Source organism: Aquarana catesbeiana, linkage group LG13 (genome assembly GCF_042186555.1).
Source record: "Aquarana catesbeiana isolate 2022-GZ linkage group LG13, ASM4218655v1, whole genome shotgun sequence".
NCBI classification, from domain to species: domain Eukaryota; kingdom Metazoa; phylum Chordata; class Amphibia; order Anura; family Ranidae; genus Aquarana; species Aquarana catesbeiana.
The window spans coordinates 73,134,872-73,157,274 of record NC_133336.1 but is presented as its reverse complement, the minus strand read 5'-3'; the positions used below and the strand labels follow the sequence as shown (position 1 = coordinate 73,157,274).

General features: G+C 46.3%; 1 protein-coding gene across 2 annotated transcripts; it reads left to right on the top strand.

The window, feature by feature from the left end:
- Positions 1-731: 731 nt before the first annotated feature.
- On the top strand, positions 732-21,011 carry LOC141117382 (acyl-coenzyme A thioesterase 1-like). 2 transcript variants are annotated; one of them, XM_073610227.1, is made up of 3 exons: positions 732-1,500; positions 5,858-6,060; positions 17,171-21,007. In XM_073610227.1, exons 1-3 carry the CDS (start codon positions 840-842, stop codon positions 17,768-17,770), a joined length of 1,464 nt encoding a protein of 487 aa, XP_073466328.1. In that variant the 5' UTR covers positions 732-839; the 3' UTR covers positions 17,771-21,007. The 2 variants fall into 2 exon arrangements, with proteins under 2 accessions (XP_073466328.1, XP_073466329.1); XM_073610228.1 differs by lacking the exon at positions 732-1,500 and adding an exon at positions 1,586-2,677 and having other exon boundaries at positions 17,171-21,011.
- Positions 21,012-22,403: the final 1,392 nt, after the last annotated feature.

Sequence of the window (22,403 nt, the reverse complement as noted above, 5' to 3'; positions counted from 1 at the left end):
CTAATCACAGGCGGTGAGACATTGTTCTGATGTGCGGCTGCAGAGATCGGGAAATGTCTCACTGCCTGTGATTAGCGCAGCGCAGTGCCGACGTCCTGGCGGACTCTGCACTTGGGCTGTGTGAACACGCCGGAGCTCATCCTTATTTTTAAATACTGCATTTCACTATATAAACTGTTTACTTTTAAAAATAAGTGTGAAATGCATGATGCCAGTGGGTGTAACAAGATGTCCGCTTGCTGCCTTCTCAATGTATCCTTACTCTGGATGAGTGTGGGGTGTAGCAAGATGGCGGCAACGTAACGTCACTTGCGTTACAAATTCTGACGGGTCGCCAAATCTGACGAAACACCGGTGTCCTCACAAAACACTCTTCTTCACTCCGCTCCTGTAGCGTCACATATGGCGACCCATCACCTTTGGCTACCCGCTGGACTGTGCATGCGCGACGTCGCCATATGTGTTCCAACACTGTGGCAATCTGCGCTTGCGCAGAATTTTGTGGTCACACCCCTGAGTCAGGCTCAAGCTCCACTATCCAAGTGGACATAGAGTTAGATTATAATTATGCTGAGCGAAGCAAGCCCCTCAAGGGACCCTGTGGCAAAGTGGTCTTACAGCAGTGTCGGAACGCATATGGGGGGGGCGTCCCGCATGCGCACTCGAGCGGGTAGCAAAATGTGACGTGACGCCCCCACTGAAGCCCCGCCTCTAGTTTAATTCCCATTGCAGTTTTTATATTATCGCGTGCCAAGTTCTTCCGCATCTTTGAGCCAATCGCGTCCTGCCCAGGTCCTCCGTCCCCGGTACAGCTCCATCACCAGGAGAAGTTGGCTGTCATGCAATGGATGAGCCGCTCTCTGGTCAGGTTCTTTGCTGGATGGACAAGTTCTCTGCGCTCCGTGTCCGGCTCTAATCTCCCCCGCTTTGGGCGCTCCATATCCGGCTCTGATCTCCCCCGCTTTGGGCGCTCTATGTCCGGCTCTGATCTCTCCCAGGCTCGGCGCTCCATGTCCGGCTCTGATCTCCCCCGCTTTGGGCGCTCCATGTCCGGCTCGGTAGAGTTGCGGGTGTCCCCGGAGCGCTGCCTGTTCGATGATCCTCTCCGGTTGGAAGTGATCGGGCTGATCCCCGGACAGGAGGTGTCTCTCCGCACCGAGCTGACCGATGAAGGCGGGGAGCCGTTCACTTCCCTGGGTCGGTACCGAGCCGGGAGCGGAGGGGATCTGGAGCTGAGCCGGAGCCCGGCGCTGGAGGGCGGCACGTTCACCGGAGTAGAAGCGGAGGGGCCCCTGTGGGCTCTGGAGCCCCGGAATGGTATGAGGAGGATGGTGAAGAAGGACGTGCGGAGCCCCCTGACTGTCCGCTTCTCCCTCCACCAGGAGCCGGCCGGAGATGTGCTCAGCACTGCGGTCCAGGAGAGGAGCTTCCTGGGGGAAGGAGTCAGCAGGATCCCGGTGAGGGAGGGCAGAGTGCGGGCCACTCTCTTCATACCACCCGGTGAGTGACCCCGGGATATGGGGGGAACATTGGGGACACCGGGTGTGACATTGGGGGATCGGGGTCACCAGGTGTGACGTGGGGATGATTGGGGTCACCGGGTGTGATATAAGACTGGGGTCTCCGGGGCAGGGGACTGAGGTCACTGGGGTTGTTCGGTGTGATTTGGGGGAACCGGGGTCACCGGGTGTGATGTGAAAGAATAATCAGACTGGGGTCACCAGGACAGGGGATCGGGGTCACCAGGTGCAACATTGAGGCACATCAGGGTCACTGGATGGGACATGGGATTGGGGGTCACCTGGTGTGTCATGGAGGGACATCGGGGTATAACATGGAGGAATATCGTGGTCACTGGGACATTGGGGTTACTGGGTAAGGCTTGGGATTGGTTTCATCGGGTGTGACATGGAGGAATGATCAGGGACAGAGGAGGCTGTATGCGGTCCAAACCTATGACATTGGGGGACATCAGGGTCGCTGGATATAACATGGAGGGACATTGAGATCACTGGGTGTGACTTGGAGGGACGTTGGGATCATAAGGTAAGACATGGGATCAGGTTCACCAGATATGACATGGAGGGACATCAGGGTCACTGGGTAATACATGGGATCGGGGTCACCAGATATGACATGGAGGGACATCAGGGTCACTGGGTAATACATGGGATCGGGGTCACCAGATATGACATGGAGGGACATCAGGGTCACTGGGTAATACATGGGATCGGGGTCCCCGGGTGTGACATGGAGGAATGATCAGACTAGGGACGGAGGAGGCTGTGTGCTGTCTAAACATACACAGGACCAGGGTTGACAACCTTCCTGCTACTCTTTTACTGACTAAACATAGAACATTTACTGACAGAGTACTTTTTTTCCCGACAACCAGAAGCATGACAGATCTCATATTAGAAACAATGACAGTCAATGTTTGAACAGTAGAGACACAATATGAAAATATTGACAACAACCAGAACAAGTAACTTGCTAGGTTTACGTTTATAAAGTCAATAGAGCGTGATAAGAGATCAGCCACCCTGCTGGGACAGTTGCATGCACAGGACAGCAATGGGGATCACCTGGTTGTAACAAGTGGTGGCTTAAAAGAGGACAATTAAACAGAGCTGCACCCTGACCACCTACCTCCTAAATGAACATAGCAGCTACTTGGGTAAGTACAAATTGCTGTGATCTCGACGCTCAGCTGCACTGCGGCAATTTTAGCTTCACATACCAAGTTTCACAGGCAGCACCACCTGTCAGACTTGCCTATTGAGGGCACTGCACTAAATACATAAGCAAATCACTTGGCTTGTGGTTATGATGCAGTACTTCAATGCAAAATTCCCATTTGGCTGGATAAAAAACAGACACTCAGGAAGCAGCAGTATCACCTTCTGAATGGATGTAAACTGCCTCTGCAAAGCATTCCACCATGGGTCGCTTCATAGAGGAGCAGAAGGGACTGCTGCGCATGGGAAAGAAGCCCACCTTAAAACCCAAACGACTTGTTCTGACTCCCATACACTCCATTTATTTTGTGGACATATAGCTTGGTTTGAGATTGCATCCCAGTGATGGTCAACTGATCAGATTTTGGGAGCCTCAGTTATAGCTTCTGACCCACCAAAGGATTGTGCATATTATTTAGTGCTAGACCTACTACAGGACACAGTGAGAGACAGCAGACGTGGTACAGGAGACGGTGAGAGACAGCAGATGTGGTACAAGAGACGGTGAGAGACAGCAGATGTGGTACAAGAGACGGTGAGAGACAGCAGATGTGGTACAAGAGACGGTGAGAGACAGCAGATGTGGTACAGGAGACGGTGAGAGACAGCAGACGTGGTACAGGAGACGGTGAGAGACAGCAGACGTGGTACAGGAGACGGTGAGAGACAGCAGACGTGGTACAGGAGACGGTGAGAGACAGCAGATGTGGTACAGGAGGCGGTGAGAGACTGCAGATGTGGTACAGGAGGCGGTGAGAGACTGCAGATGTGGTACAGGAGGCGGTGAGAGACTGCAGACGCTGTACAGGACACAGTGAGAGACTGCAGACGTGGTACAGGAGACGGTGAGAGACTGCAAACGTGGTACAGGAGACGGTGAGAGACTGTAGACGTGGTACAGGAGATGGTGAGAGACTGTAGACGTGGTACAGGAGATGGTGAGAGACTGCAGACGCGGTACAGGAGGCGGTGAGAGACAGCAGACGTGGTACAGGAGACGGTGAGAGACTGCAGACGCGGTACAGGAGGCGGTTAGAGACTGCAGACGCTGTACAGGAGACTGAGAGACTGCAGACGTGGTACAGGCGGTGGTGAGAGACTGCAGACGTGGTACAGGAGGCGGTGAGAGACTGCAGACGCGGTACAGGAGGCGGTGAGGGACTGCAGACGCGGTACAGGAGGCGGTGAGGGACTGCAGACGCGGTACAGGAGGCGGTGAGGGACTGCAGACGCGGTACAGGAGGCGGTGAGGGACTGCAGACGCGGTACAGGAGGCGGTGAGGGACTGCAGACGCTGTACAGGAGGCGGTGAGAGACTGCAGACGCTGTACAGGAGGCGGTGAGAGACTGCAGACGCTGTACAGGAGGCGGTGAGAGACTGCAGACGCTGTACAGGAGGCGGTGAGAGACTGCAGACGCTGTACAGGAGGCGGTGAGAGACTGCAGACGCTGTACAGGAGGCGGTGAGAGACTGCAGACGCTGTACAGGAGGCGGTGAGAGACTGCAGACGCTGTACAGGAGGCGGTGAGAGACTGCAGACGCTGTACAGGAGGCGGTGAGAGACTGCAGACGCTGTACAGGAGGCGGTGAGAGACTGCAGACGCTGTACAGGAGGCGGTGAGAGACTGCAGACGCTGTACAGGAGGCGGTGAGAGACTGCAGACGCTGTACAGGAGGCGGTGAGAGACTGCAGACGCTGTACAGGAGGCGGTGAGAGACTGCAGACGCTGTACAGGAGGCGGTGAGAGACTGCAGACGCTGTACAGGAGGCGGTGAGAGACTGCAGACGCTGTACAGGAGGCGGTGAGAGACTGCAGACGCTGTACAGGAGGCGGTGAGAGACTGCAGACGCTGTACAGGAGGCGGTGAGAGACTGCAGACGCTGTACAGGAGGCGGTGAGAGACTGCAGACGCTGTACAGGAGGCGGTGAGAGACTGCAGACGCTGTACAGGAGGCGGTGAGAGACTGCAGACGCTGTACAGGAGGCGGTGAGAGACTGCAGACGCTGTACAGGAGGCGGTGAGAGACTGCAGACGCTGTACAGGAGGCGGTGAGAGACTGCAGACGCTGTACAGGAGGCGGTGAGAGACTGCAGACGCTGTACAGGAGGCGGTGAGAGACTGCAGACGCTGTACAGGAGGCGGTGAGAGACTGCAGACGCTGTACAGGAGGCGGTGAGAGACTGCAGACGCTGTACAGGAGGCGGTGAGAGACTGCAGACGCTGTACAGGAGGCGGTGAGAGACTGCAGACGCGGTACAGGAGGCGGTGAGAGACTGCAGACGCGGTACAGGAGGCGGTGAGAGACTGCAGACGCGGTACAGGAGGCGGTGAGAGACTGCAGACGCGGTACAGGAGGCGGTGAGAGACTGCAGACGCTGTACAGGAGGCGGTGAGAGACTGCAGACGCTGTACAGGAGGCGGTGAGAGACTGCAGACGCGGTACAGGAGGCGGTGAGAGACTGCAGACGCGGTACAGGAGGCGGTGAGAGACTGCAGACGCGGTACAGGAGGCGGTGAGAGACTGCAGACGCGGTACAGGAGGCGGTGAGAGACTGCAGACGCTGTACAGGAGGCGGTGAGAGACTGCAGACGCTGTACAGGAGGCGGTGAGAGACTGCAGACGCGGTACAGGAGGCGGTGAGGGACTGCAGACGCGGTACAGGAGGTGGCGAGGGACTGCAGACATAATACAGGGGACGGTCAGGCATTATTAATAGCAGATTTTGGCACCTATTATATTAGAATGGAGAGATTCAGTGACCATTACCAGAGTCTGTGCAGAAGAGGCAGCATAACAATTCCCGCACCTCCATTCCCATGTAAGATCCTTTTGAATATATAGATTTTTTTTTTTTTTTTTATCTTGTCCATGCCTTTGTCCTTTGCTGGAATATGTAGCAAGATATAAAGTACATCAAGCATGAACAAGAAAGGCCAAGAGTACACAGCAATTCAAAGATCATATATCCATATGTCCTATGGATGCTGAAAACATGATTTCTGTTCCATACAAGACATTGTTTAACAGTTAGAATTACTTTACAGTTACATTTGGCTAGTACAGTGAAGGAGTTCCGTTTGCAGATATAGTAATGTGTGTGAATTATGCCCACAGGACCCGGCCCATTTCCCGGCGTAATTGAAATTCAAGGGACAGGCGGAGGACTCCTGGAATACAAAGCGAGCCTATTAGCCAGTAGAGGCTTTGCCACGATGGCATTGGCGTACTACAACTATGAAGATCTCCCAAAGGATATGAAAGCTTTTCACTTGGAGTATTTTGAAGAAGCGGTGAATTACATGCTGCAGCATCCTAAGGTGAGCATCATTGTGGGAGGCATGAATATATATAATTAAAGGATCAGTTCTCTTTCGATACATTTTACATGTTTAACCTGTGTTTAGGGTGAAACATGTAACATGTAACATGTGCCAGCTCCCTCCACCTCTTCCCCTGTGACATGTCCTCAGACTTTTAAACAGAAAACCTGTACAGAAGTATGGTCTGAAAGCCAGAGGACATGTCTGCAAGAGCCTCCATTGCACCCGTGATCTACTGATCAAAGGTGCAATGCTTTCCAGGCTCCAGCTGGAAATAATAATAAATGCACTTTTTTCTGCAAAAATATGTGCATTTATTAATTTTTTTCTATAAAGGTGAAATGATCCTTTAAATCAGAGATCGGCAACCCATCGATCGTGAGCGGGTGGCGGGTAGATCGCATGCCCAAGGTGCAGACCCGCTGACAAGTGACCTCCCCACAGCAACGCTGCTTGCAGATACAGTGTCTGTACAGCGCGCCTGCACTGGATCCTGTGCTCCTTCCCCGCTGTCTCCCACAATCCACCCCTCACATTTTTCCTGTCCGCTTAGTATTTCAGGCACTCAGGATAGATGTGAGGTGAGGATTAGTGGAAATGTAGTACGCCAGGTCAGGTCAATTTACTTCAAGGGCCACTAAAAGGAACTTGTTAAAGAAAATAAAAATGTATTCTACAACACCAGCTGATGAAGCATACAGTTTTAAGGGGGATGCTGGCAGCTGGACACGGGACATGTCAGAGTCATACATGTTAGCAGCCATTCCTAATATCTGAACTCTGCACTACTTACTCATGACCTGTAAACATTACATTACTTATTCATAACTTGTGAACTCTGCTTTAGGGCTCATTCAAATGGGCGCAGCTTTTCACTTGTGCCCGCATCCACCTCAGAGATGCATGCAGGCAGCCCATAGAAATGGATGCGCACACAGCACTTGCAATTCTAAATTTTACCTTTGTGCAGGAGCGGGTGCACAGATCCAAACACAGACGCTGAATGGACCCACTCCTACATGCATGTCAAATTTCGACATGCGACTGTGTCCGTGCAGCCACTGCATCTGCATCCACTTCTATGGGCTGACTGTACGCAGCTCTGAGGTGGATGCAGATGTAGCAAAAAGTGGCTGGGCATGGAGGACGGGACTTCATCTGAATGTGCCCTTATTCCTGACCTATGAACTCTCCGTCAGTTACTCCTGAGTGTCCTCCCCTGTGAACTCTGATTTACTAACTTCTGAACTCTGTTACTCCTAACCATTGCACTTTGCATTTCATTACATACACCCCTGCACTTTACTTTCCACAATGTATACTTCTCTGACAGGCTGAGCCCAGCTAGCCAGGTAGAATCCAACCAGCCAGCCAACAGGGCTAGAACTCAGGAAACACATCCTACTGACCTCTGTACACTGCTCTACGTACTACTGACCCCTGTACTCTGCTCTACGTACTACTGACCCCTGTACTCTGCTCTACGTACTACTGACCCCTGTACTCTGCTCTACGTAATACTGACCCCTGTACACTGCTCTACGTACTGCTGACCCCTGTACACTGCTCTACGTACTGCTGACCCCTGTACTCTGCTCTATGTACTGCTGACCCCTGTACTCTGCTCTACGTACTGCTGACCCCTGTACTCTGCTCTACGTACTGCTGACCCCTGTACACTGCTCTACGTACTGCTGACCCCTGTACACTGCTCTACGTACTGCTGACCCCTGTACTCTGCTCTATGTACTGCTGACCCCTGTACTCTGCTCTACGTACTGCTGACCCCTGTACTCTGCTCTACGTACTGCTGACCCCTGTACTCTGCTCTACGTACTGCTGACCCCTGTACACTGCTCTACGTACTGCTGACCCCTGTACTCTGCTCTACGTACTGCTGACCCCTGTACTCTGCTCTACGTACTGCTGACCCCTGTACTCTGCTCTACGTACTGCTGACCCCTGTACTCTGCTCTACGTACTGCTGACCCCTGTACTCTGCTCTACGTACTGCTGACCCCTGTACTCTGCTCTACGTACTGCTGACCCCTGTACTCTGCTCTACGTACTGCTGACCCCTGTACACTGCTCTACGTACTGCTGACCCCTGTACTCTGCTCTATGTACTGCTGACCCCCTGTACTCTGCTCTACGTACTGCTGACCCCTGTACTCTGCTCTACGTACTGCTGACCCCTGTACTCTGCTCTACGTACTGCTGACCCCTGTACACTGCTCTACGTACTGCTGACCCCTGTACTCTGCTCTACGTACTGCTGACCCCTGTACTCTGCTCTACGTACTGCTGACCCCTGTACTCTGCTCTACGTACTGCTGACCCCTGTACTCTGCTCTACGTACTGCTGACCCCTGTACTCTGCTCTACGTACTGCTGACCCCTGTACTCTGCTCTACGTACTGCTGACCCCTGTACTCTGCTCTACGTACTGCTGACCCCTGTACTCTGCTCTACGTACTGCTGACCCCTGTACTCTGCTCTACGTACTGCTGACCCCTGTACTCTGCTCTACGTACTGCTGACCCCTGTACTCTGCTCTACGTACTGCTGACCCCTGTACTCTGCTCTACGTACTGCTGACCCCTGTACTCTGCTCTACGTACTGCTGACCCCTGTACTCTGCTCTACGTACTGCTGACCCCTGTACTCTGCTCTACGTACTGCTGACCCCTGTACTCTGCTCTACGTACTGCTGACCCCTGTACTCTGCTCTACGTACTGCTGACCCCTGTACTCTGCTCTACGTACTGCTGACCCCTGTACTCTGCTCTACGTACTGCTGACCCCTGTACTCTGCTCTACGTACTGCTGACCCCTGTACTCTGCTCTACGTACTGCTGACCCCTGTACTCTGCTCTACGTACTGCTGACCCCTGTACTCTGCTCTACGTACAGCTGACCCCTGTACTCTGCTCTACGTACAGCTGACCCCTGTACTCTGCTCTACGTACTGCTGACCCCTGTACTCTGCTCTACGTACTGCTGACCCCTGTACTCTGCTCTACGTACTGCTGACCCCTGTACTCTGCTCTACGTACTGCTGACCCCTGTACTCTGCTCTACGTACTGCTGACCCCTGTACTCTGCTCTACGTACTGCTGACCCCTGTACACTGCTCTACGTACTGCTGACCCCTGTACACTGCTCTACGTACTGCTGACCCCTGTACACTGCTCTACGTACTGCTGACCCCTGTACACTGCTCTACGTACTGCTGACCCCTGTACTCTGCTCTACGTACTGCTGACCCCTGTACTCTGCTCTATGTACTACTTACACTGGCCAAAGCTTAGAGCACACAGTCAGGATAGCTTTGAAGCCTAGGCCTGAAACTAGTTGAGCAAGTACAACTCTTAATTGTGTGGGTGACAAATTACTCTCCAGACATGAAAAAATTGTAAATCAAAGTGAACGCTGAGTTTTTCACTGGAACTAACCTTTTAGATTGGCCAAATTTAAAATCGGCACTGCTGACTGCTGCTGATCTCTGACATCTGACTCGCTGTCTGAGAGACCGTCCCATCCTCACCCCCCCCCCTCCCCCAAGCTCAGCAGGGTGAGCTTCCACTTGGATCTTCTAGGCCTGTGGTGGTTGTCTCTGGCTAAAGAGGGGCCTCGCATGCAGCCCCTGACATCACAGAAGGGCTGCACATAATGTTAATATACTGTATGTGATGCTTGGGAGTACTGCCACTATCTGTAGAACTAAAGAAATGAGGGTCACAGAGTGAGGACATGATATATTGTTGGTTGGGGATATGCTGCAGAAGACAATATGAAACTAGGAACATGTTACATGTGGCTGGTAGAGATCAATGGTATTGCCCTAATCAGTGTTCCCACTACAGACTACTGAGGTCCAGGGGACACACACACATTTACCAAAGGACCTAGGCGATCCAAGTGGAAGAGGGAGCGGGTACCTGTCGAAATGGATTTAGTTTTTTTTTTTTTTTTTTTTTTTTTTTCTTTTTTGAAGCACATGATTAGAGCCTGAGGCTTTAATTGGCTTCAAAAAGGTTAGGTTTGGGGCACAGAGCACTGCGTTCCAGCCCACCCACTTGTTACATTAGCGAATCAATACTCACTATTGTCTTCTGGCTTGTCCTCCCGGCCAATCAGGACAAGAAGTGGTCCTAAAGACCGAAATGGCTGGGAGGAGAAGTCAGAGAACCCGCGACCTAGATGGGGGTAAATGTGGTCCGGGGGGGGGGGGGGGGGGGGGCGGATTGGGGGTTGGTTGGCTGCTCCCCCCCCAAAAATGGAGCACCAGCTGCCACTGGGAAATAGTCTTTTTTTTATTGTTCAAAAAAAAAATTGACTAATGTATTGGCTGCTTTATACTATATCTGATATTTATTTACGGCCGCCTGCTATTGGACATCGGTTCCCTCATGACTGTGAATGATTTATACTGTATTGTGGACTATTGGTTTGTTGCACAGCAGGACAATGTAGCTTTGGCTTTTTTTTTTTTTTTTTTTTTATAGATTGCTTTACTCTACATGAGCCTTGATGGTTGTGTTTAGGGGTCTGAATATAAGGTGTGTGGGGTGTTAAGGTATGTAAGGAACAGCGTTGTTCTTATTTTTAATAGGTGGGGTTTGGGTGTGTGCATTTTTTTATAAACAAAATTAATTTAAAAGTGTAGTATGGGAAACCCCCCCACGAATCATCCAGGTGCATAGGCGTGCGCACAGGGTGTGCCAGGGCACACCCTAATCTCCCCCATGTGCATCACTCTGCCTGGCCCTGGAAGTTCCGTATGGGTTCCCGGCAACAGAGAGAGGAGCCCAACTCACAAACCCTGGGCACCTCTGCTCTGCAGCTATTTATAAAGAAAAAATATCCCCAGGTCCCATTGTTTATCTGCCTGGTGGGGCCGAAAGGGGACTATTTAAACACTTTTGGGTGTAGGTGGAGTTATTTTACTGCACTGCGGTTCCCGACCATTAAATGAAAGTCCCGGCGTATTCTATAACAATCCACCGGGGCTTTAATCTAATTGCAAGAAAAGGCTGTAGTGTATTGCTCCACCTGCTTCCAAACGTGGATAAATAGTCCCTTTCTGCCCCAGACTCCGTTGCCCTGCTCAGTTCAGTGTGGGTCAGGGAAGCTGGATCCCAGTGATCGGTGCTGTGCCCAGCTCTCATGACTGACATGGAACAGCGGGCGCAAGTGCAGAGCATGGCTGGCTGTGTCGATCCCTCCCGCGTGTCCCCGGGTCCCTCCCTTGCAGTTCCGACTGCCCCCTCCATGCTGATTAGTCCCCTCGCCCCATACTGACCTACTATTAAGAACCCCCACCCACCCATAATGATAACCCTGTGCAACACTGTACCCCTCACTATACACCCTCCCCTCCACCCCACAGAACACATCACCCCTCACCCCATACTGATCTACCCCGTAGAACACTGTACCCCTCACTATACACCCTGCCCCCACCTCATAGAACACTGCACCCCTCACTATACACCCTGCCCCCACCTCATAGAACACTGTACCCCTCACTATATACCCTGCCCCCTGCTGCGCATGCGCAAGGCTCCTCTCTCCTACTGGCCCAACGGCAGGGGGAGGAGGGAGCCGAGCGGTGACATCTACGGCCGCGGCTGTAGCGCCTTGAATTGGGAACAGGATAACTGTCAAAAACAGGTATCCGCTCCCCCCCCCCCCCCGAAAGAGGCCAAATGTGGCCCCGGAGGGGGGAGGAGACAAATGAGTGGAACTCCGCTTTAAGCCATGCAAAGTGATAGTTTATAGATATGCTGGACAATACTCAGATGTGTTAATGAAACAACCATGCAGTTGTTTGCTATTGTTAGTCTGGAATAATTGGCTCATGCATTCAGTGTAAAAAAATCAGCAAATGGGTAAGAATGAGTTAACAACTTTCATATTTTCAACTTTCATCCAGACATGCAGGACTAAATATGCTGGGTCGCCAGTCAAAAAAAAAAAAAATTTCTGACCACTCAAATATTGTTGCTTCAATCCACCCAATATTTCTCAATGTTGTTCTGACCTAATTCAGTCCTACTTTCTCCTGCAAGGTCTTGCATGACATGCACTTGCAAGAAGGCAGTAAATTTTTAAGCATCTAATCCAACCTTTTCAACACAGAGGAACCTTTGAAAAAACTTTCTGGTCTCATGGAACCCCTGCTTAAGGCTACATCTACATCTCATGATACATTAGTGTGATGGTCAGTGGGAAGAATGCTCCTTATACTTGAGGTCATTGGGAAGAATTACACCCTCATGCCCCGTACGCATGATCGGAAATTCGGCCAGCAAAAGACCGATGAAAGCTTTTGGTTGGAAAATGCAACCGTGTGTATGCCCCATCGGACTTTTGCTGGCGCAATTCCAGCCAGCAAAAGATTGAGAGCAGGTTCTCTATTTTTCGGTCGGAAAAAGTTCCTAGTAGAAAATGCGATTGTCTGTATGCAATTCCGACGCGCAAAAAAAACATGCATGCTCGGAAACAATTCAACACATGCTCGGAAGCATTGAACTTCGTTTTTTTCGGCTCGTCGTAGTGTTGTACGTCACCGCGTTCTTGACGGTCGAAAGTTCAGAGAACTTTTGTGTGACCGTGTGTATGCAAGGCAAGTTTGAGCGGAATTCCGTCGGAAAACAATCCAAGATTTTTCCGACGGAAATTCCGCTCGTGTGTACGGGGCATTACAGATAGCAAAAAACGATCAATGGTGTCAGTGGGAACTTATCTGAGAGGCAGAAATGGCTCATTGCTCAAGGAACCCCTAGCAACCTCTGGCAGAACCCTAGTGTTCCATGAAACTCTAATCAAATGTTTCTAAGTCCTGGCACGCCATCCACGGTAATGTAGACATATAACAATTATTAGTAAGTATCCAATTTGAAATCACGGTGTGTGAGCACATAATGCACAGAAATGCAGTCAAACTAGATATACCACAACCAACAGAAATGTGAACTAACTCACACAACTGGACATGCAAACGTATGTTCGTATCTTTGAAAGTTCTCAACTTGAAGGTTCATATAGAGTGGACTAACTGTAATCTAAACGCACTGGGTTTACACTTTTTTTATCCATCCAGGCTGCTCCATACAAGTTATGTGCTGAGGAACTTCTTCAGTTATATGCAAGGCAATTAGAGAAGCTGAACTTACATCTGTATTGACAGTCACCTCCAGCACTATTGCTGTGTCCTCCAGATATTCATGATAGACCGCCAGCATGCCTTAGCCACAGTGTAAAAATTTTTCGTCCACTAAATAATTACTATTTTAATTGACTAAATATGACTAAAATACAACTAAAACTAAGATGGCATTTTAGTCAAAAGACTGTAAGTAAAACTAAATTTAAATTTTGACATCAAAATTAACACTGTACTACCACATAAGAATAGTATCTACTAAGCTGCTAAAAGAAAAAAAAAAGAAAAAGGATTTTCTTATTAAGAAGAAAAAAAAATGTAGGTAATCTATTCAGGTAATCTTTAATTGGCATTACAGACAATAGAGTTTACAGTTTTTTTGGGGTTTTTTTTGTACTTCTGTTTCTATAAAAGCAATATATTTGTTTATGAAACTTTGTTTTATTTATAAAGAGATTATATATTGCAACAGCTAAATCTGGGTCTGTAGTGCATGTTCAAACCTTAATACCATAAATAATAAACAATGTTATTAGATTTTTACTCCAGGAGTATATATTAAGTTTGGAAATTCTAAAGAAATGCTTACATAATGCATTTATATTTAACTAAACCCATTAGATTTTAGTCGACTACAATGTACTGGAGATTTTAATTGACTGAAATGTTTTGGAGAATTTAGTCGACAAACTAAAACGATTCAGATAACTAAAACTTAAATGGCATTTTAGTCGAAAGGCTATAACTAAATCGAAATTTGTCAAAATTAACACTGCTTAGCCATTACCCCACTTTAGGCAATAAACATCACATGTCAGAGTTTCTTCCAGCCGGTCCTCAGCCGGCAACCACACGTCAAGGGGCTGGGGGGCCACTGATGCCATAGGTGTGTTTGGTCCATAATTGGATCTTGAGAAGGAATAGGTAGCCCTTGATAGGTGGGGCTTATAAATTCCATTTACCCAAAACATCACCTTTTTAACCTAAGGGGGAAGGGAACACAAAACGTATCATATACAGTTGTGCTCATAAGTTTACATACCCTGGCAGAATTTATGATTTCTTGGCCATTTTTTCAGAGAACACAAAACCATTTATTTCACTCATGGTTAGTGTTTGGCTGAAGCCATTTACTATCAATCAACTGTGTTTACTCTTTTTAAATCGTAATGACAACAGAAACTACCTAAATGTCCCTAATCAATCAGTTTACATATCCTGGTGACACAAAGGGGTTTGAATGGCTATTAAAGGTAACCATCCTCACCTGTGATTTGTTTTCTTGTAATTAGTGTGTATAAAAGGTCAATGAGTTTCTGGACTCCTGACAGACCCTTGCATCTTTCATCCAGTGCTGCACTAACGTTTCTGGATTCTGAGTCATGGGGAAAGCAAAAGAATTGTCAAAGGATCTGCGGGAAAAGGTAGTTTAACTGTATAAAACAGAAAAGGGATATAAAAAGATATCCGAGGAATTGAGAATGCCAATCGGCAGTGTTCGAACTCAAATCAAGAAGTTGAATATGAGGGGTTCTGTTGAAACCAAACCACGGTCAGGTAGAACAACTAAAATTTCAACCACAACTGCCAGGAAAATTGTTTGGGATGCAAAGAAAAACCCATAAATGACTTCAGGTGAAATACAGGACTCTCTGAAAACATGTGGTGTGGCTGCTTCAAAATGCACAATAAGGAGGCACTTGAAGAAAGATGGGCTGCATGGTCAGGTCGCCAGAAGAAAGCCATTACTACGCAAATGCCACAAAGCATCTCACTTACAATACGCCAAACACAGAGACAAGCCTCAAACCTTCTGGCACAAAGTCATTTGGAGTGATGAGACACATTGGGAGAGGAGTCAACAAGGCCTACGATGAAAGGTATACCATTCCTACTGTGAAACACGGAGGTGGATCGCTGATGTTATGGGGATGTGTGAGCTACAAAGGCACAGGAACTTTGGTCAAAATTGATGGCAAGATGAATGCAGTATGTTATCAAAAAATACTGGAGGAACATTTGCATTCATCAGCCAGGAAGCTGTGCATGGGACGTACTTGGACATTCCAACGTGATAATGATCCAAAACACAAGGCCAGGTTAATCTGTCATTGGCTACAGCAGAATAAAGTGAAGGTTCTGGAGTGGCCATCTTAGTTTCCTGACCTCAGTATCCTTGAGCCACTCTGGGGAGATGTCAAATGTGCAAGACAGCCCAAGAATTTACAGGAACTAGAGGCTTTTTGCCAAGAGGAATGGGCAGCTTTACCATCTGAAAAGATAAAGAGTCTCATCCACAAAAGACTCAAGCTGTCATTGATGTTAAAGGGGGCAATACACGGTATTATTAACTGGGGTATGTAAACATTTGATCAGGGTCATTTGACTAGTAAAAACAGTTGATTGATAATAAATGGTTTCAACCAAACACTAACCATGTTATCATTCATATTCTCTGAAAAATGGCCAAGAAATCATAAATTCTGCCAGGGTATGTAAACTTATGAGCACACCTGTATGCATATTTTCTACAGCACTGGCGTTATCAGATGACAATACCATATCTATTACAATCAAATATCCCCACCTTCCTACTGTATAAGGGAATGCTTGTAGTTGTAACTCCTTATTAAGCCCCAGAGGAACTATCTCCTTTGAAATACATCAACCTAAAATGTACTCTCCTTAGGAACAAACGTAGAGTATATCCTTATAGTTTTCAAAACCATCTCCACTGCATGTAGGGGAGAGACACAAACCCTTATTTAAGAGGGAAACGTGGTTCTCTGAAAGTTTTATCTCCTTTTAATTATTATTATTATTATTATTATTGTGGAGAGCCCTCACATTGTCAAGCATGTTCTCTTGTGTATTTGTGGGGGATGAGTGTCTCCTGAATGGCGGTTGTTTCCACACCCCAACTTTCTTGTCCTCTTGGTTCTTTACCTCCCTGTTCTACTTTAAAAAAATAATTGTTTTCCCTGTCTTTCACCACCCACCTCTTCCTGGGTGCCTAATCTTCCAAATCTGCTTCTCGATCTACTTCGCCTTATATGCCCACCTAGGTCAAACACCTGCCTACTTTCAAAGTCTTGTAATTCTTTTTGATATTTTTTTGTTGTGTACAGTATATTTGAGAATATATACAACCTCTAAAATTTGCCAAAATGAAGGGTTTTTTTTCCTGAAGGTATATTTCTTGTTTTTTCAGTCTAGCCTGTAGTGTCCTGGAACCGAGAGGTCTTCTGTCTTCAAAAAAAGCTCCATGTAGTGGAGTCCAACAGCAACTTGGTCCTAGAAATGCCAAACTGAAACAAAAATGTATGTTTTTCAGCTTACCAGTCTTTGAATGTGGTAGCTGCAATAGGCTAATAGCATTTCCATCAAGTACAGACAATACCTGTTGGCCTCTCCAGCTCACTTTCTTTGAGCTAAAAAAACCCCAGCATAAGCAATGTTATCTTTATTTTGTAGACTACTAATCGCACCACCCCTCATGTAATGGAGATGTACAAAGCTAGATATGTTTGAAGTCCAGCCTGGGTGACCACCATGATACAGTAGAGGAATTAGTGTAGCCATGAAAGGACAGGATGTTTGGAGGCTCACCAGGGTAAAATAAAGGGAGAGTGGGGATGGGCTAAAAAAAGAAAACTGTCAGTCACCACATCTATGGATTGGTAAGCGACAATAAAGCTAACCCATTGTAAAGGCTTTTTTTTCACAAGCTGCAACTGCTTTGAAAATATAAATCACAATAAAAGCACAGTTTGTTGCCTTGGAAAGAAGACATTCCATCTGTAGTTTCCAAGATTTTTAGGTGGATGTGTGATTAAATGTGTAGTTGTTTGTTCTGGATTGCTTTCCCCTAAAAAGCTTGTTGGCCATCTGTCACAATAGTAAGCTGATAGAGCTATCTCTTTCTTTCTACTTCAGATTAAAGGTCCAGGAATAGGTCTTCTTGGCCATTCTAAAGGTGGAGATTTGGTGATTTCTATGGCTTCCTTCCTTAAAGGTATAACTGCAACAGCTGTTGTAAATGGATCTGTGGCCAATGTTGCAGCAGACCTTCACTACAAAGACATCACATTGCCTGCCATTGGCTATGACCCAAAAAAAGCTACGTTCCCACAGCCAGGATTTATTGATATTGGGGACGTTTTTAACAATCCACTAGAAGAACCAAATCGTCAGAGCCTTATTCCTGTTTGGAGAGCAGATTGCAAGTTTCTCTTTATCGTGGGAGAAGATGACCGGAACTGGAAGAGCGACTTTTATGCCCAGACAGCCTGCAAACTTTTGGAAGAACACGGGAAAGAAAAGCCAGAGGTTGTGTACTATCCCAAAGCTGGACATTATATTGAGCCTCCTTACTACCCACTATGTAAAGCTTTCATACATAAGCTTGTTGGTCTTCCATGTGTTTGGGGAGGGGAACCAAAAGAGCACAGTTTTGCACAAGTCGATTCCTGGCAGAGAATTCAAGCTTTCTTCCATAAGCACTTAATTCAGGAACGCCCCTCAAGCAAATTGTGAGGGTGATACCGTAGGAATTAGATCATAAAACGATCATTATTGAAGATATTGTGTTCTGATAACCATACATGCTAAATACAGGTTTATTCCACATATTACTTTTTTTTTTTTTTTTTTTTTATTTCACATGCCAATTTTATATCTTTACCTACACTTACATTATGATTAAGGTGTTCAGCAAAAGTTAATGTCATGGACTGGGACAAACTAGAACATTTCCAAGGGTGCATGAGCAGTTGCAGCAACAGTCTGAGGAATTCATGATGTAGACACACTTTAGAATTTCATTGCTCCTCTGCATGACCCTTGATGTCATTACCCAGATATGGCCATGCTTGAAAAGTGATCTCAATTAGCATCCCCACTCCTTGGTTTACTTTCAGCTATTGGCGGTGGAATCTCCTATATGGCAGCCGAATCGGACTGGGGATGAGTCATTGATTGCTATGGCATCTTCCCAGCAAATATGCCCAACTCTTAAGTACTGGCATCTCTCTCCATTGGCCAACTCAGAGCTGATTGCAATTACCACCGGTTAACTTATCTGCGGACTGGCGGTTATTCTTTTAGACTTTCTCACAGCCATAGTGACAGATTCTAAAAGTGTCAGTAGTAGAAACTATCTGGATATGGCGTATTCGTTTCCGCTGGTACCAAAAGCTGGTGCAAAGCTTTTTTTTAAAGATCACAGATCACTTTAAAGGGGCCATACCTCTAGTAAACTGTTTGTTGCTTTATTGAATTCACCCCATGTCTTTCATTTAAAAAAAAGTTAACAAAAGATAACTCCTTGCAGCACACCTGGCATTGTTATAGTTTTCCCAATTCCTGGAACTATCGCTATAGCTGGTCAGCATAGTTTGCATGTAAATGTGGAGAAAATTACAAAGATGTGAATTAAAAAAGTTATTTAAAATATATTATGTTTGACAGGTGTCCTGTCGAACTTAACAAAGAGTGAAGATGCTTGAAACTGTTCCAGTATATGTTCTATGCAAGGGTAACTTTGTGTCTTCCTTTTTAGAGTATACTAATTGTAATGGCATTTTAAACTGTGTAGCGTCTGCACTTACTTGAAAAATATTGGTTGTATTTTATGACGACAAGTATTAACCACAAACCGTTATCAAAAAATAGGAGTGGGGTGTGGGGAGGCATATATTGCTTTTTATAAATCAGCCACATAGTTTATCTCTCATTTTGTGCAAGTCAATCAAAATGGCCTATGATGGACTCAAGTCCATTGGAGCTAAGGTAAGTATTTTAGACCTTAGCTCGGCTTTAAGGCTCTTAAACAGCAGCAGTTTTTTTTTTTAATTGGAATTCCGCTTTAAATAAAGTCTCATGGTGTTAAAACTTAGTGAGTTCTCAAACATTTGGTTTTAGTTTCCGTAAAAGGTCTTCTTAAATTTTAATATTGTTTTATTAATAAAAATTCATTCTAAGTTCAAATGAAAAATGCACTTAAAAAGTTACCTTCACCCAAGAATGACCTACTCTGCTTCCTCCTGCCTCCGTCTTACAATTGGAAAAAGGACACAGACATGCCAGGGGTCTATAGGACCTGGCAGATACCTGTGGCATGTCTGCAAAATTCAGCGAAACCCCCAGGCATATGCAGAAAGCAGCAGATCTTTAACGGTCTATGGGACTTGACAGAGACAATAGGTGTGTCTGCGCATTCGTGGGTTATTGGTACTAGATGGCGGTCTGGAAACAAAGTGATTAAAAAGAACTTTGGCTGGAAGAAGGCCAACAATGGGCTCCATGGACAATAAGTTTGTTTGTATTTTCATACAAAAACAATTACCATGGACTAGAAAAAAATGTTTAGCTACGTAGAGTGAAGTTTCCTCTTTTTTAACATATATTTTGTTTTGCACTAACATTTGCACTAATTATAGAGGGAACCGTACAGGATAGTATTAATATCCATGGAAAGGTTCTGGTATGACCATGCAGTCAGTGGGCTAGTCTCACATTCCTCCCTGAAAAAATACTCAACATTTATATTGTACACAGATTAAAGTGTACCTGTACTGTATTTTTACAGTGTAAGCTTCCAGACAAGTATTAATTTAGGCATCCAGAGTTGCCTTCAGATACCTGCTGATTATATTCTGGAACATCTTTGGAGCCTTGAAGGAAAAAAAAAAAGTACTTTGTTATGCAAGTACTAACGTTGCCTGGTTAACTTATCAGTTCTCCTCTCTTTGTTGGTCCCCCAACATGGCAGTAGGCTTTACTGACCAATTGTGAAACTTGGAGTTTGTATATTTTCTCCATGCATCTTCCCATAGCCCAAAAAACACACTGCTTATAGGTTTCTGCCTAAAATTGTCACAGAGGGAGTGTTTGTATGTGTTTATGGTTGGATTATTAGATTGTAAGCTCCCTTGCGATAGAGTGACATTACGCAAATGGTGTAGACTTTTTTTGTAAGGCACTTTTGATGTCATTAAAGTGGTTGTAAACCCCCCCCCCCCCCCAAAAAAAAAAACCTGCAAGACAAAGGCATAATGAGCTAGTATGCATAGCATACAATAGCATACTAGCTCATTATGTATTACTTACCTTAGATCGAAGCCCCCGCAGCGGTCCTCGTTCACTGCTCCGGCCGGCGACATTGCTCCCGGAGTTACTTCCAGGTATTGCGGGCTCCGGCGCTGTGATTGGCCGGAGCCACGATGACGTCACTCCCGCGCATGCGCTTGGGAGCCACCAGTAACGGCACAGTCTAACTTAAGCAACAGCACGTACGTGCTGTTGCTTCAGTTTTTCTTCAGTGCGCATGTGCCGATGACGTCTGCACATGCAAATACAGGGGATATGCAGGTTTAGGAGATATCCAGCTTAGCTACATATAAGCCTTATTATAGGCTTACCTGTAGCAAAAAGTGTGTTTTAAGGGTTTACAACCACTTTTAAATGTGGGTTATAATAAACCCAGGGCATATTGGGGATGATATGTTTGTAGCTTACAAGTGTTAAAAATACAACAGTCTAAAGGTTTTAAATCGTGTCTGTATGCAGCAAAACAAAACTGTATTACTTTTATATACTATTCAGAATAATACTTGTATCATCTATCCTATCAGCTTGTTATGTTAATGTAGCCTCTGCACATTTTGCCAAAATAATTTGCTGCATTCGGGGTTTTCAAAGTAGTTTGATCTTCATTTATGACAAAAATATTGTTTCTGATTTGATATGATCAAGGTTTGCTTTTCTCTTTGCTTATAACAAATTTATATCAAAATAAAGATATATATTTATATAAAAGACAATTTTTTCGAACAAAGGCCTGTTTTATTTTCTGTGATGAATGTCTAGAACTGGACACTACTGTCTCGGTGCTTAGAAACAAATGTACTGATTTTGGAGGCCAGGAAACTAGCGTTTTCAAAAGGGGTTATCAATCTCAGTCTCCATATTTTTATCAATACAAGCGTCCTTTAACCTTGGTTCACACTATTTCATAAGAGTTTGCGCATGTGGTCACAGCAGCCTATTCATTTGAATTGGCTGCTATACTAGCGAGAAACACAGGTAAAGAAGTCCCAGAACTGTTTTTAAAATGTACTGCACAGAACCTAATAGTGCACAGTGTATTCCAATGCATGGGGTGCCATTAAGAATAAATGAGGCCCCTGTACATCTGCTTAAAGTGATACTAAAGTCTGTTTTTTTTTTTTTTTCTTTGTTTAAAAATAACAAACCTGTTATGCTTACCTGCTCTGTGCAGTGGTTTTGCACAGAGCAACCTAGATTCTCTTCTCGGGTCCCTCACCATTGCTTCTGGCCCCTCCCCCCTTCCGAGTGCCCCCACAGCAAACAGCTTGCTATGAGGGCCCCCGAGCCGCTGCTCTGTGTCTATCAGAGACGGAGCCACAGTTTGGCCCCGCCCCCTCTCCTCATTGGCTCACCAACTTTGACTGACCACAAACTATAAACTTCCCATGACTACTTGTCTTTGCAGCTTTAAGTGAAACTCAAGTGCTGTGAGTTTTCTTCAAGACTGTCCATAGTTTCCTTTTTCCCTGGTGCCATCTTGTTATCTGCAATAAAGTAGACTTCCACCTAAATTTTAAAAGAAATATCAGCCTGAGCAATGGTAGGAGATGCATTTGGATGATTATTTTGGCAATTTCCAGTTGGGTGTGACTTTTTTTTTTTTTTTCTTTCATACTGCTTGCCCCATCACAAACACTACGAGAGACCTTTTATAAAGCAATTTAACAACACAATTAGACACAAATTGGGCTGCCTCTTCAGTAAATTCTAGGTGACATGTTTACAGTGTATTAGTGACTTGGGATGAGTTCAGGCCATGTTCAGATCCTATTCTGGACCCTCCTGATCTGATACTGCATAAGTCCAATCAAAAGTGGTCACAGGATTCCCTGTCCCGGAGCTGCACATATACAAAGGGCATGTATATGTGCAGCTGCGGGGTGGGAAATGCCTCAGGTTTATGAATGGCTTTGTGCAGTGACAGCTTCCTGATGGGTTTGGATCAGTATCTGAACATGCTTGAGCTCATCCCTGTTGGTTACCCCTTTGCCTGTAATTCTGGGAAGCCAACTGCAAGAAATTTGTAAAGGTCTGCAACAGATTTATCACTAATGCCTCG

Bases quoted from the DNA above. Each gene is read 5' to 3' on its own strand.
- LOC141117382 (XM_073610227.1), top strand. From the start codon at position 840: ATGCAATGGATGAGCCGCTCTCTGGTCAGGTTCTTTGCTGGATGGACA. The intron at 1,501-5,857 runs GTGAGTGACCCC...TTATGCCCACAG, and splicing joins CACTCTCTTCATACCACCCG to GACCCGGCCCATTTCCCGGC. The intron at 6,061-17,170 runs GTGAGCATCATT...TTTCTACTTCAG, and splicing joins ACATGCTGCAGCATCCTAAG to ATTAAAGGTCCAGGAATAGG.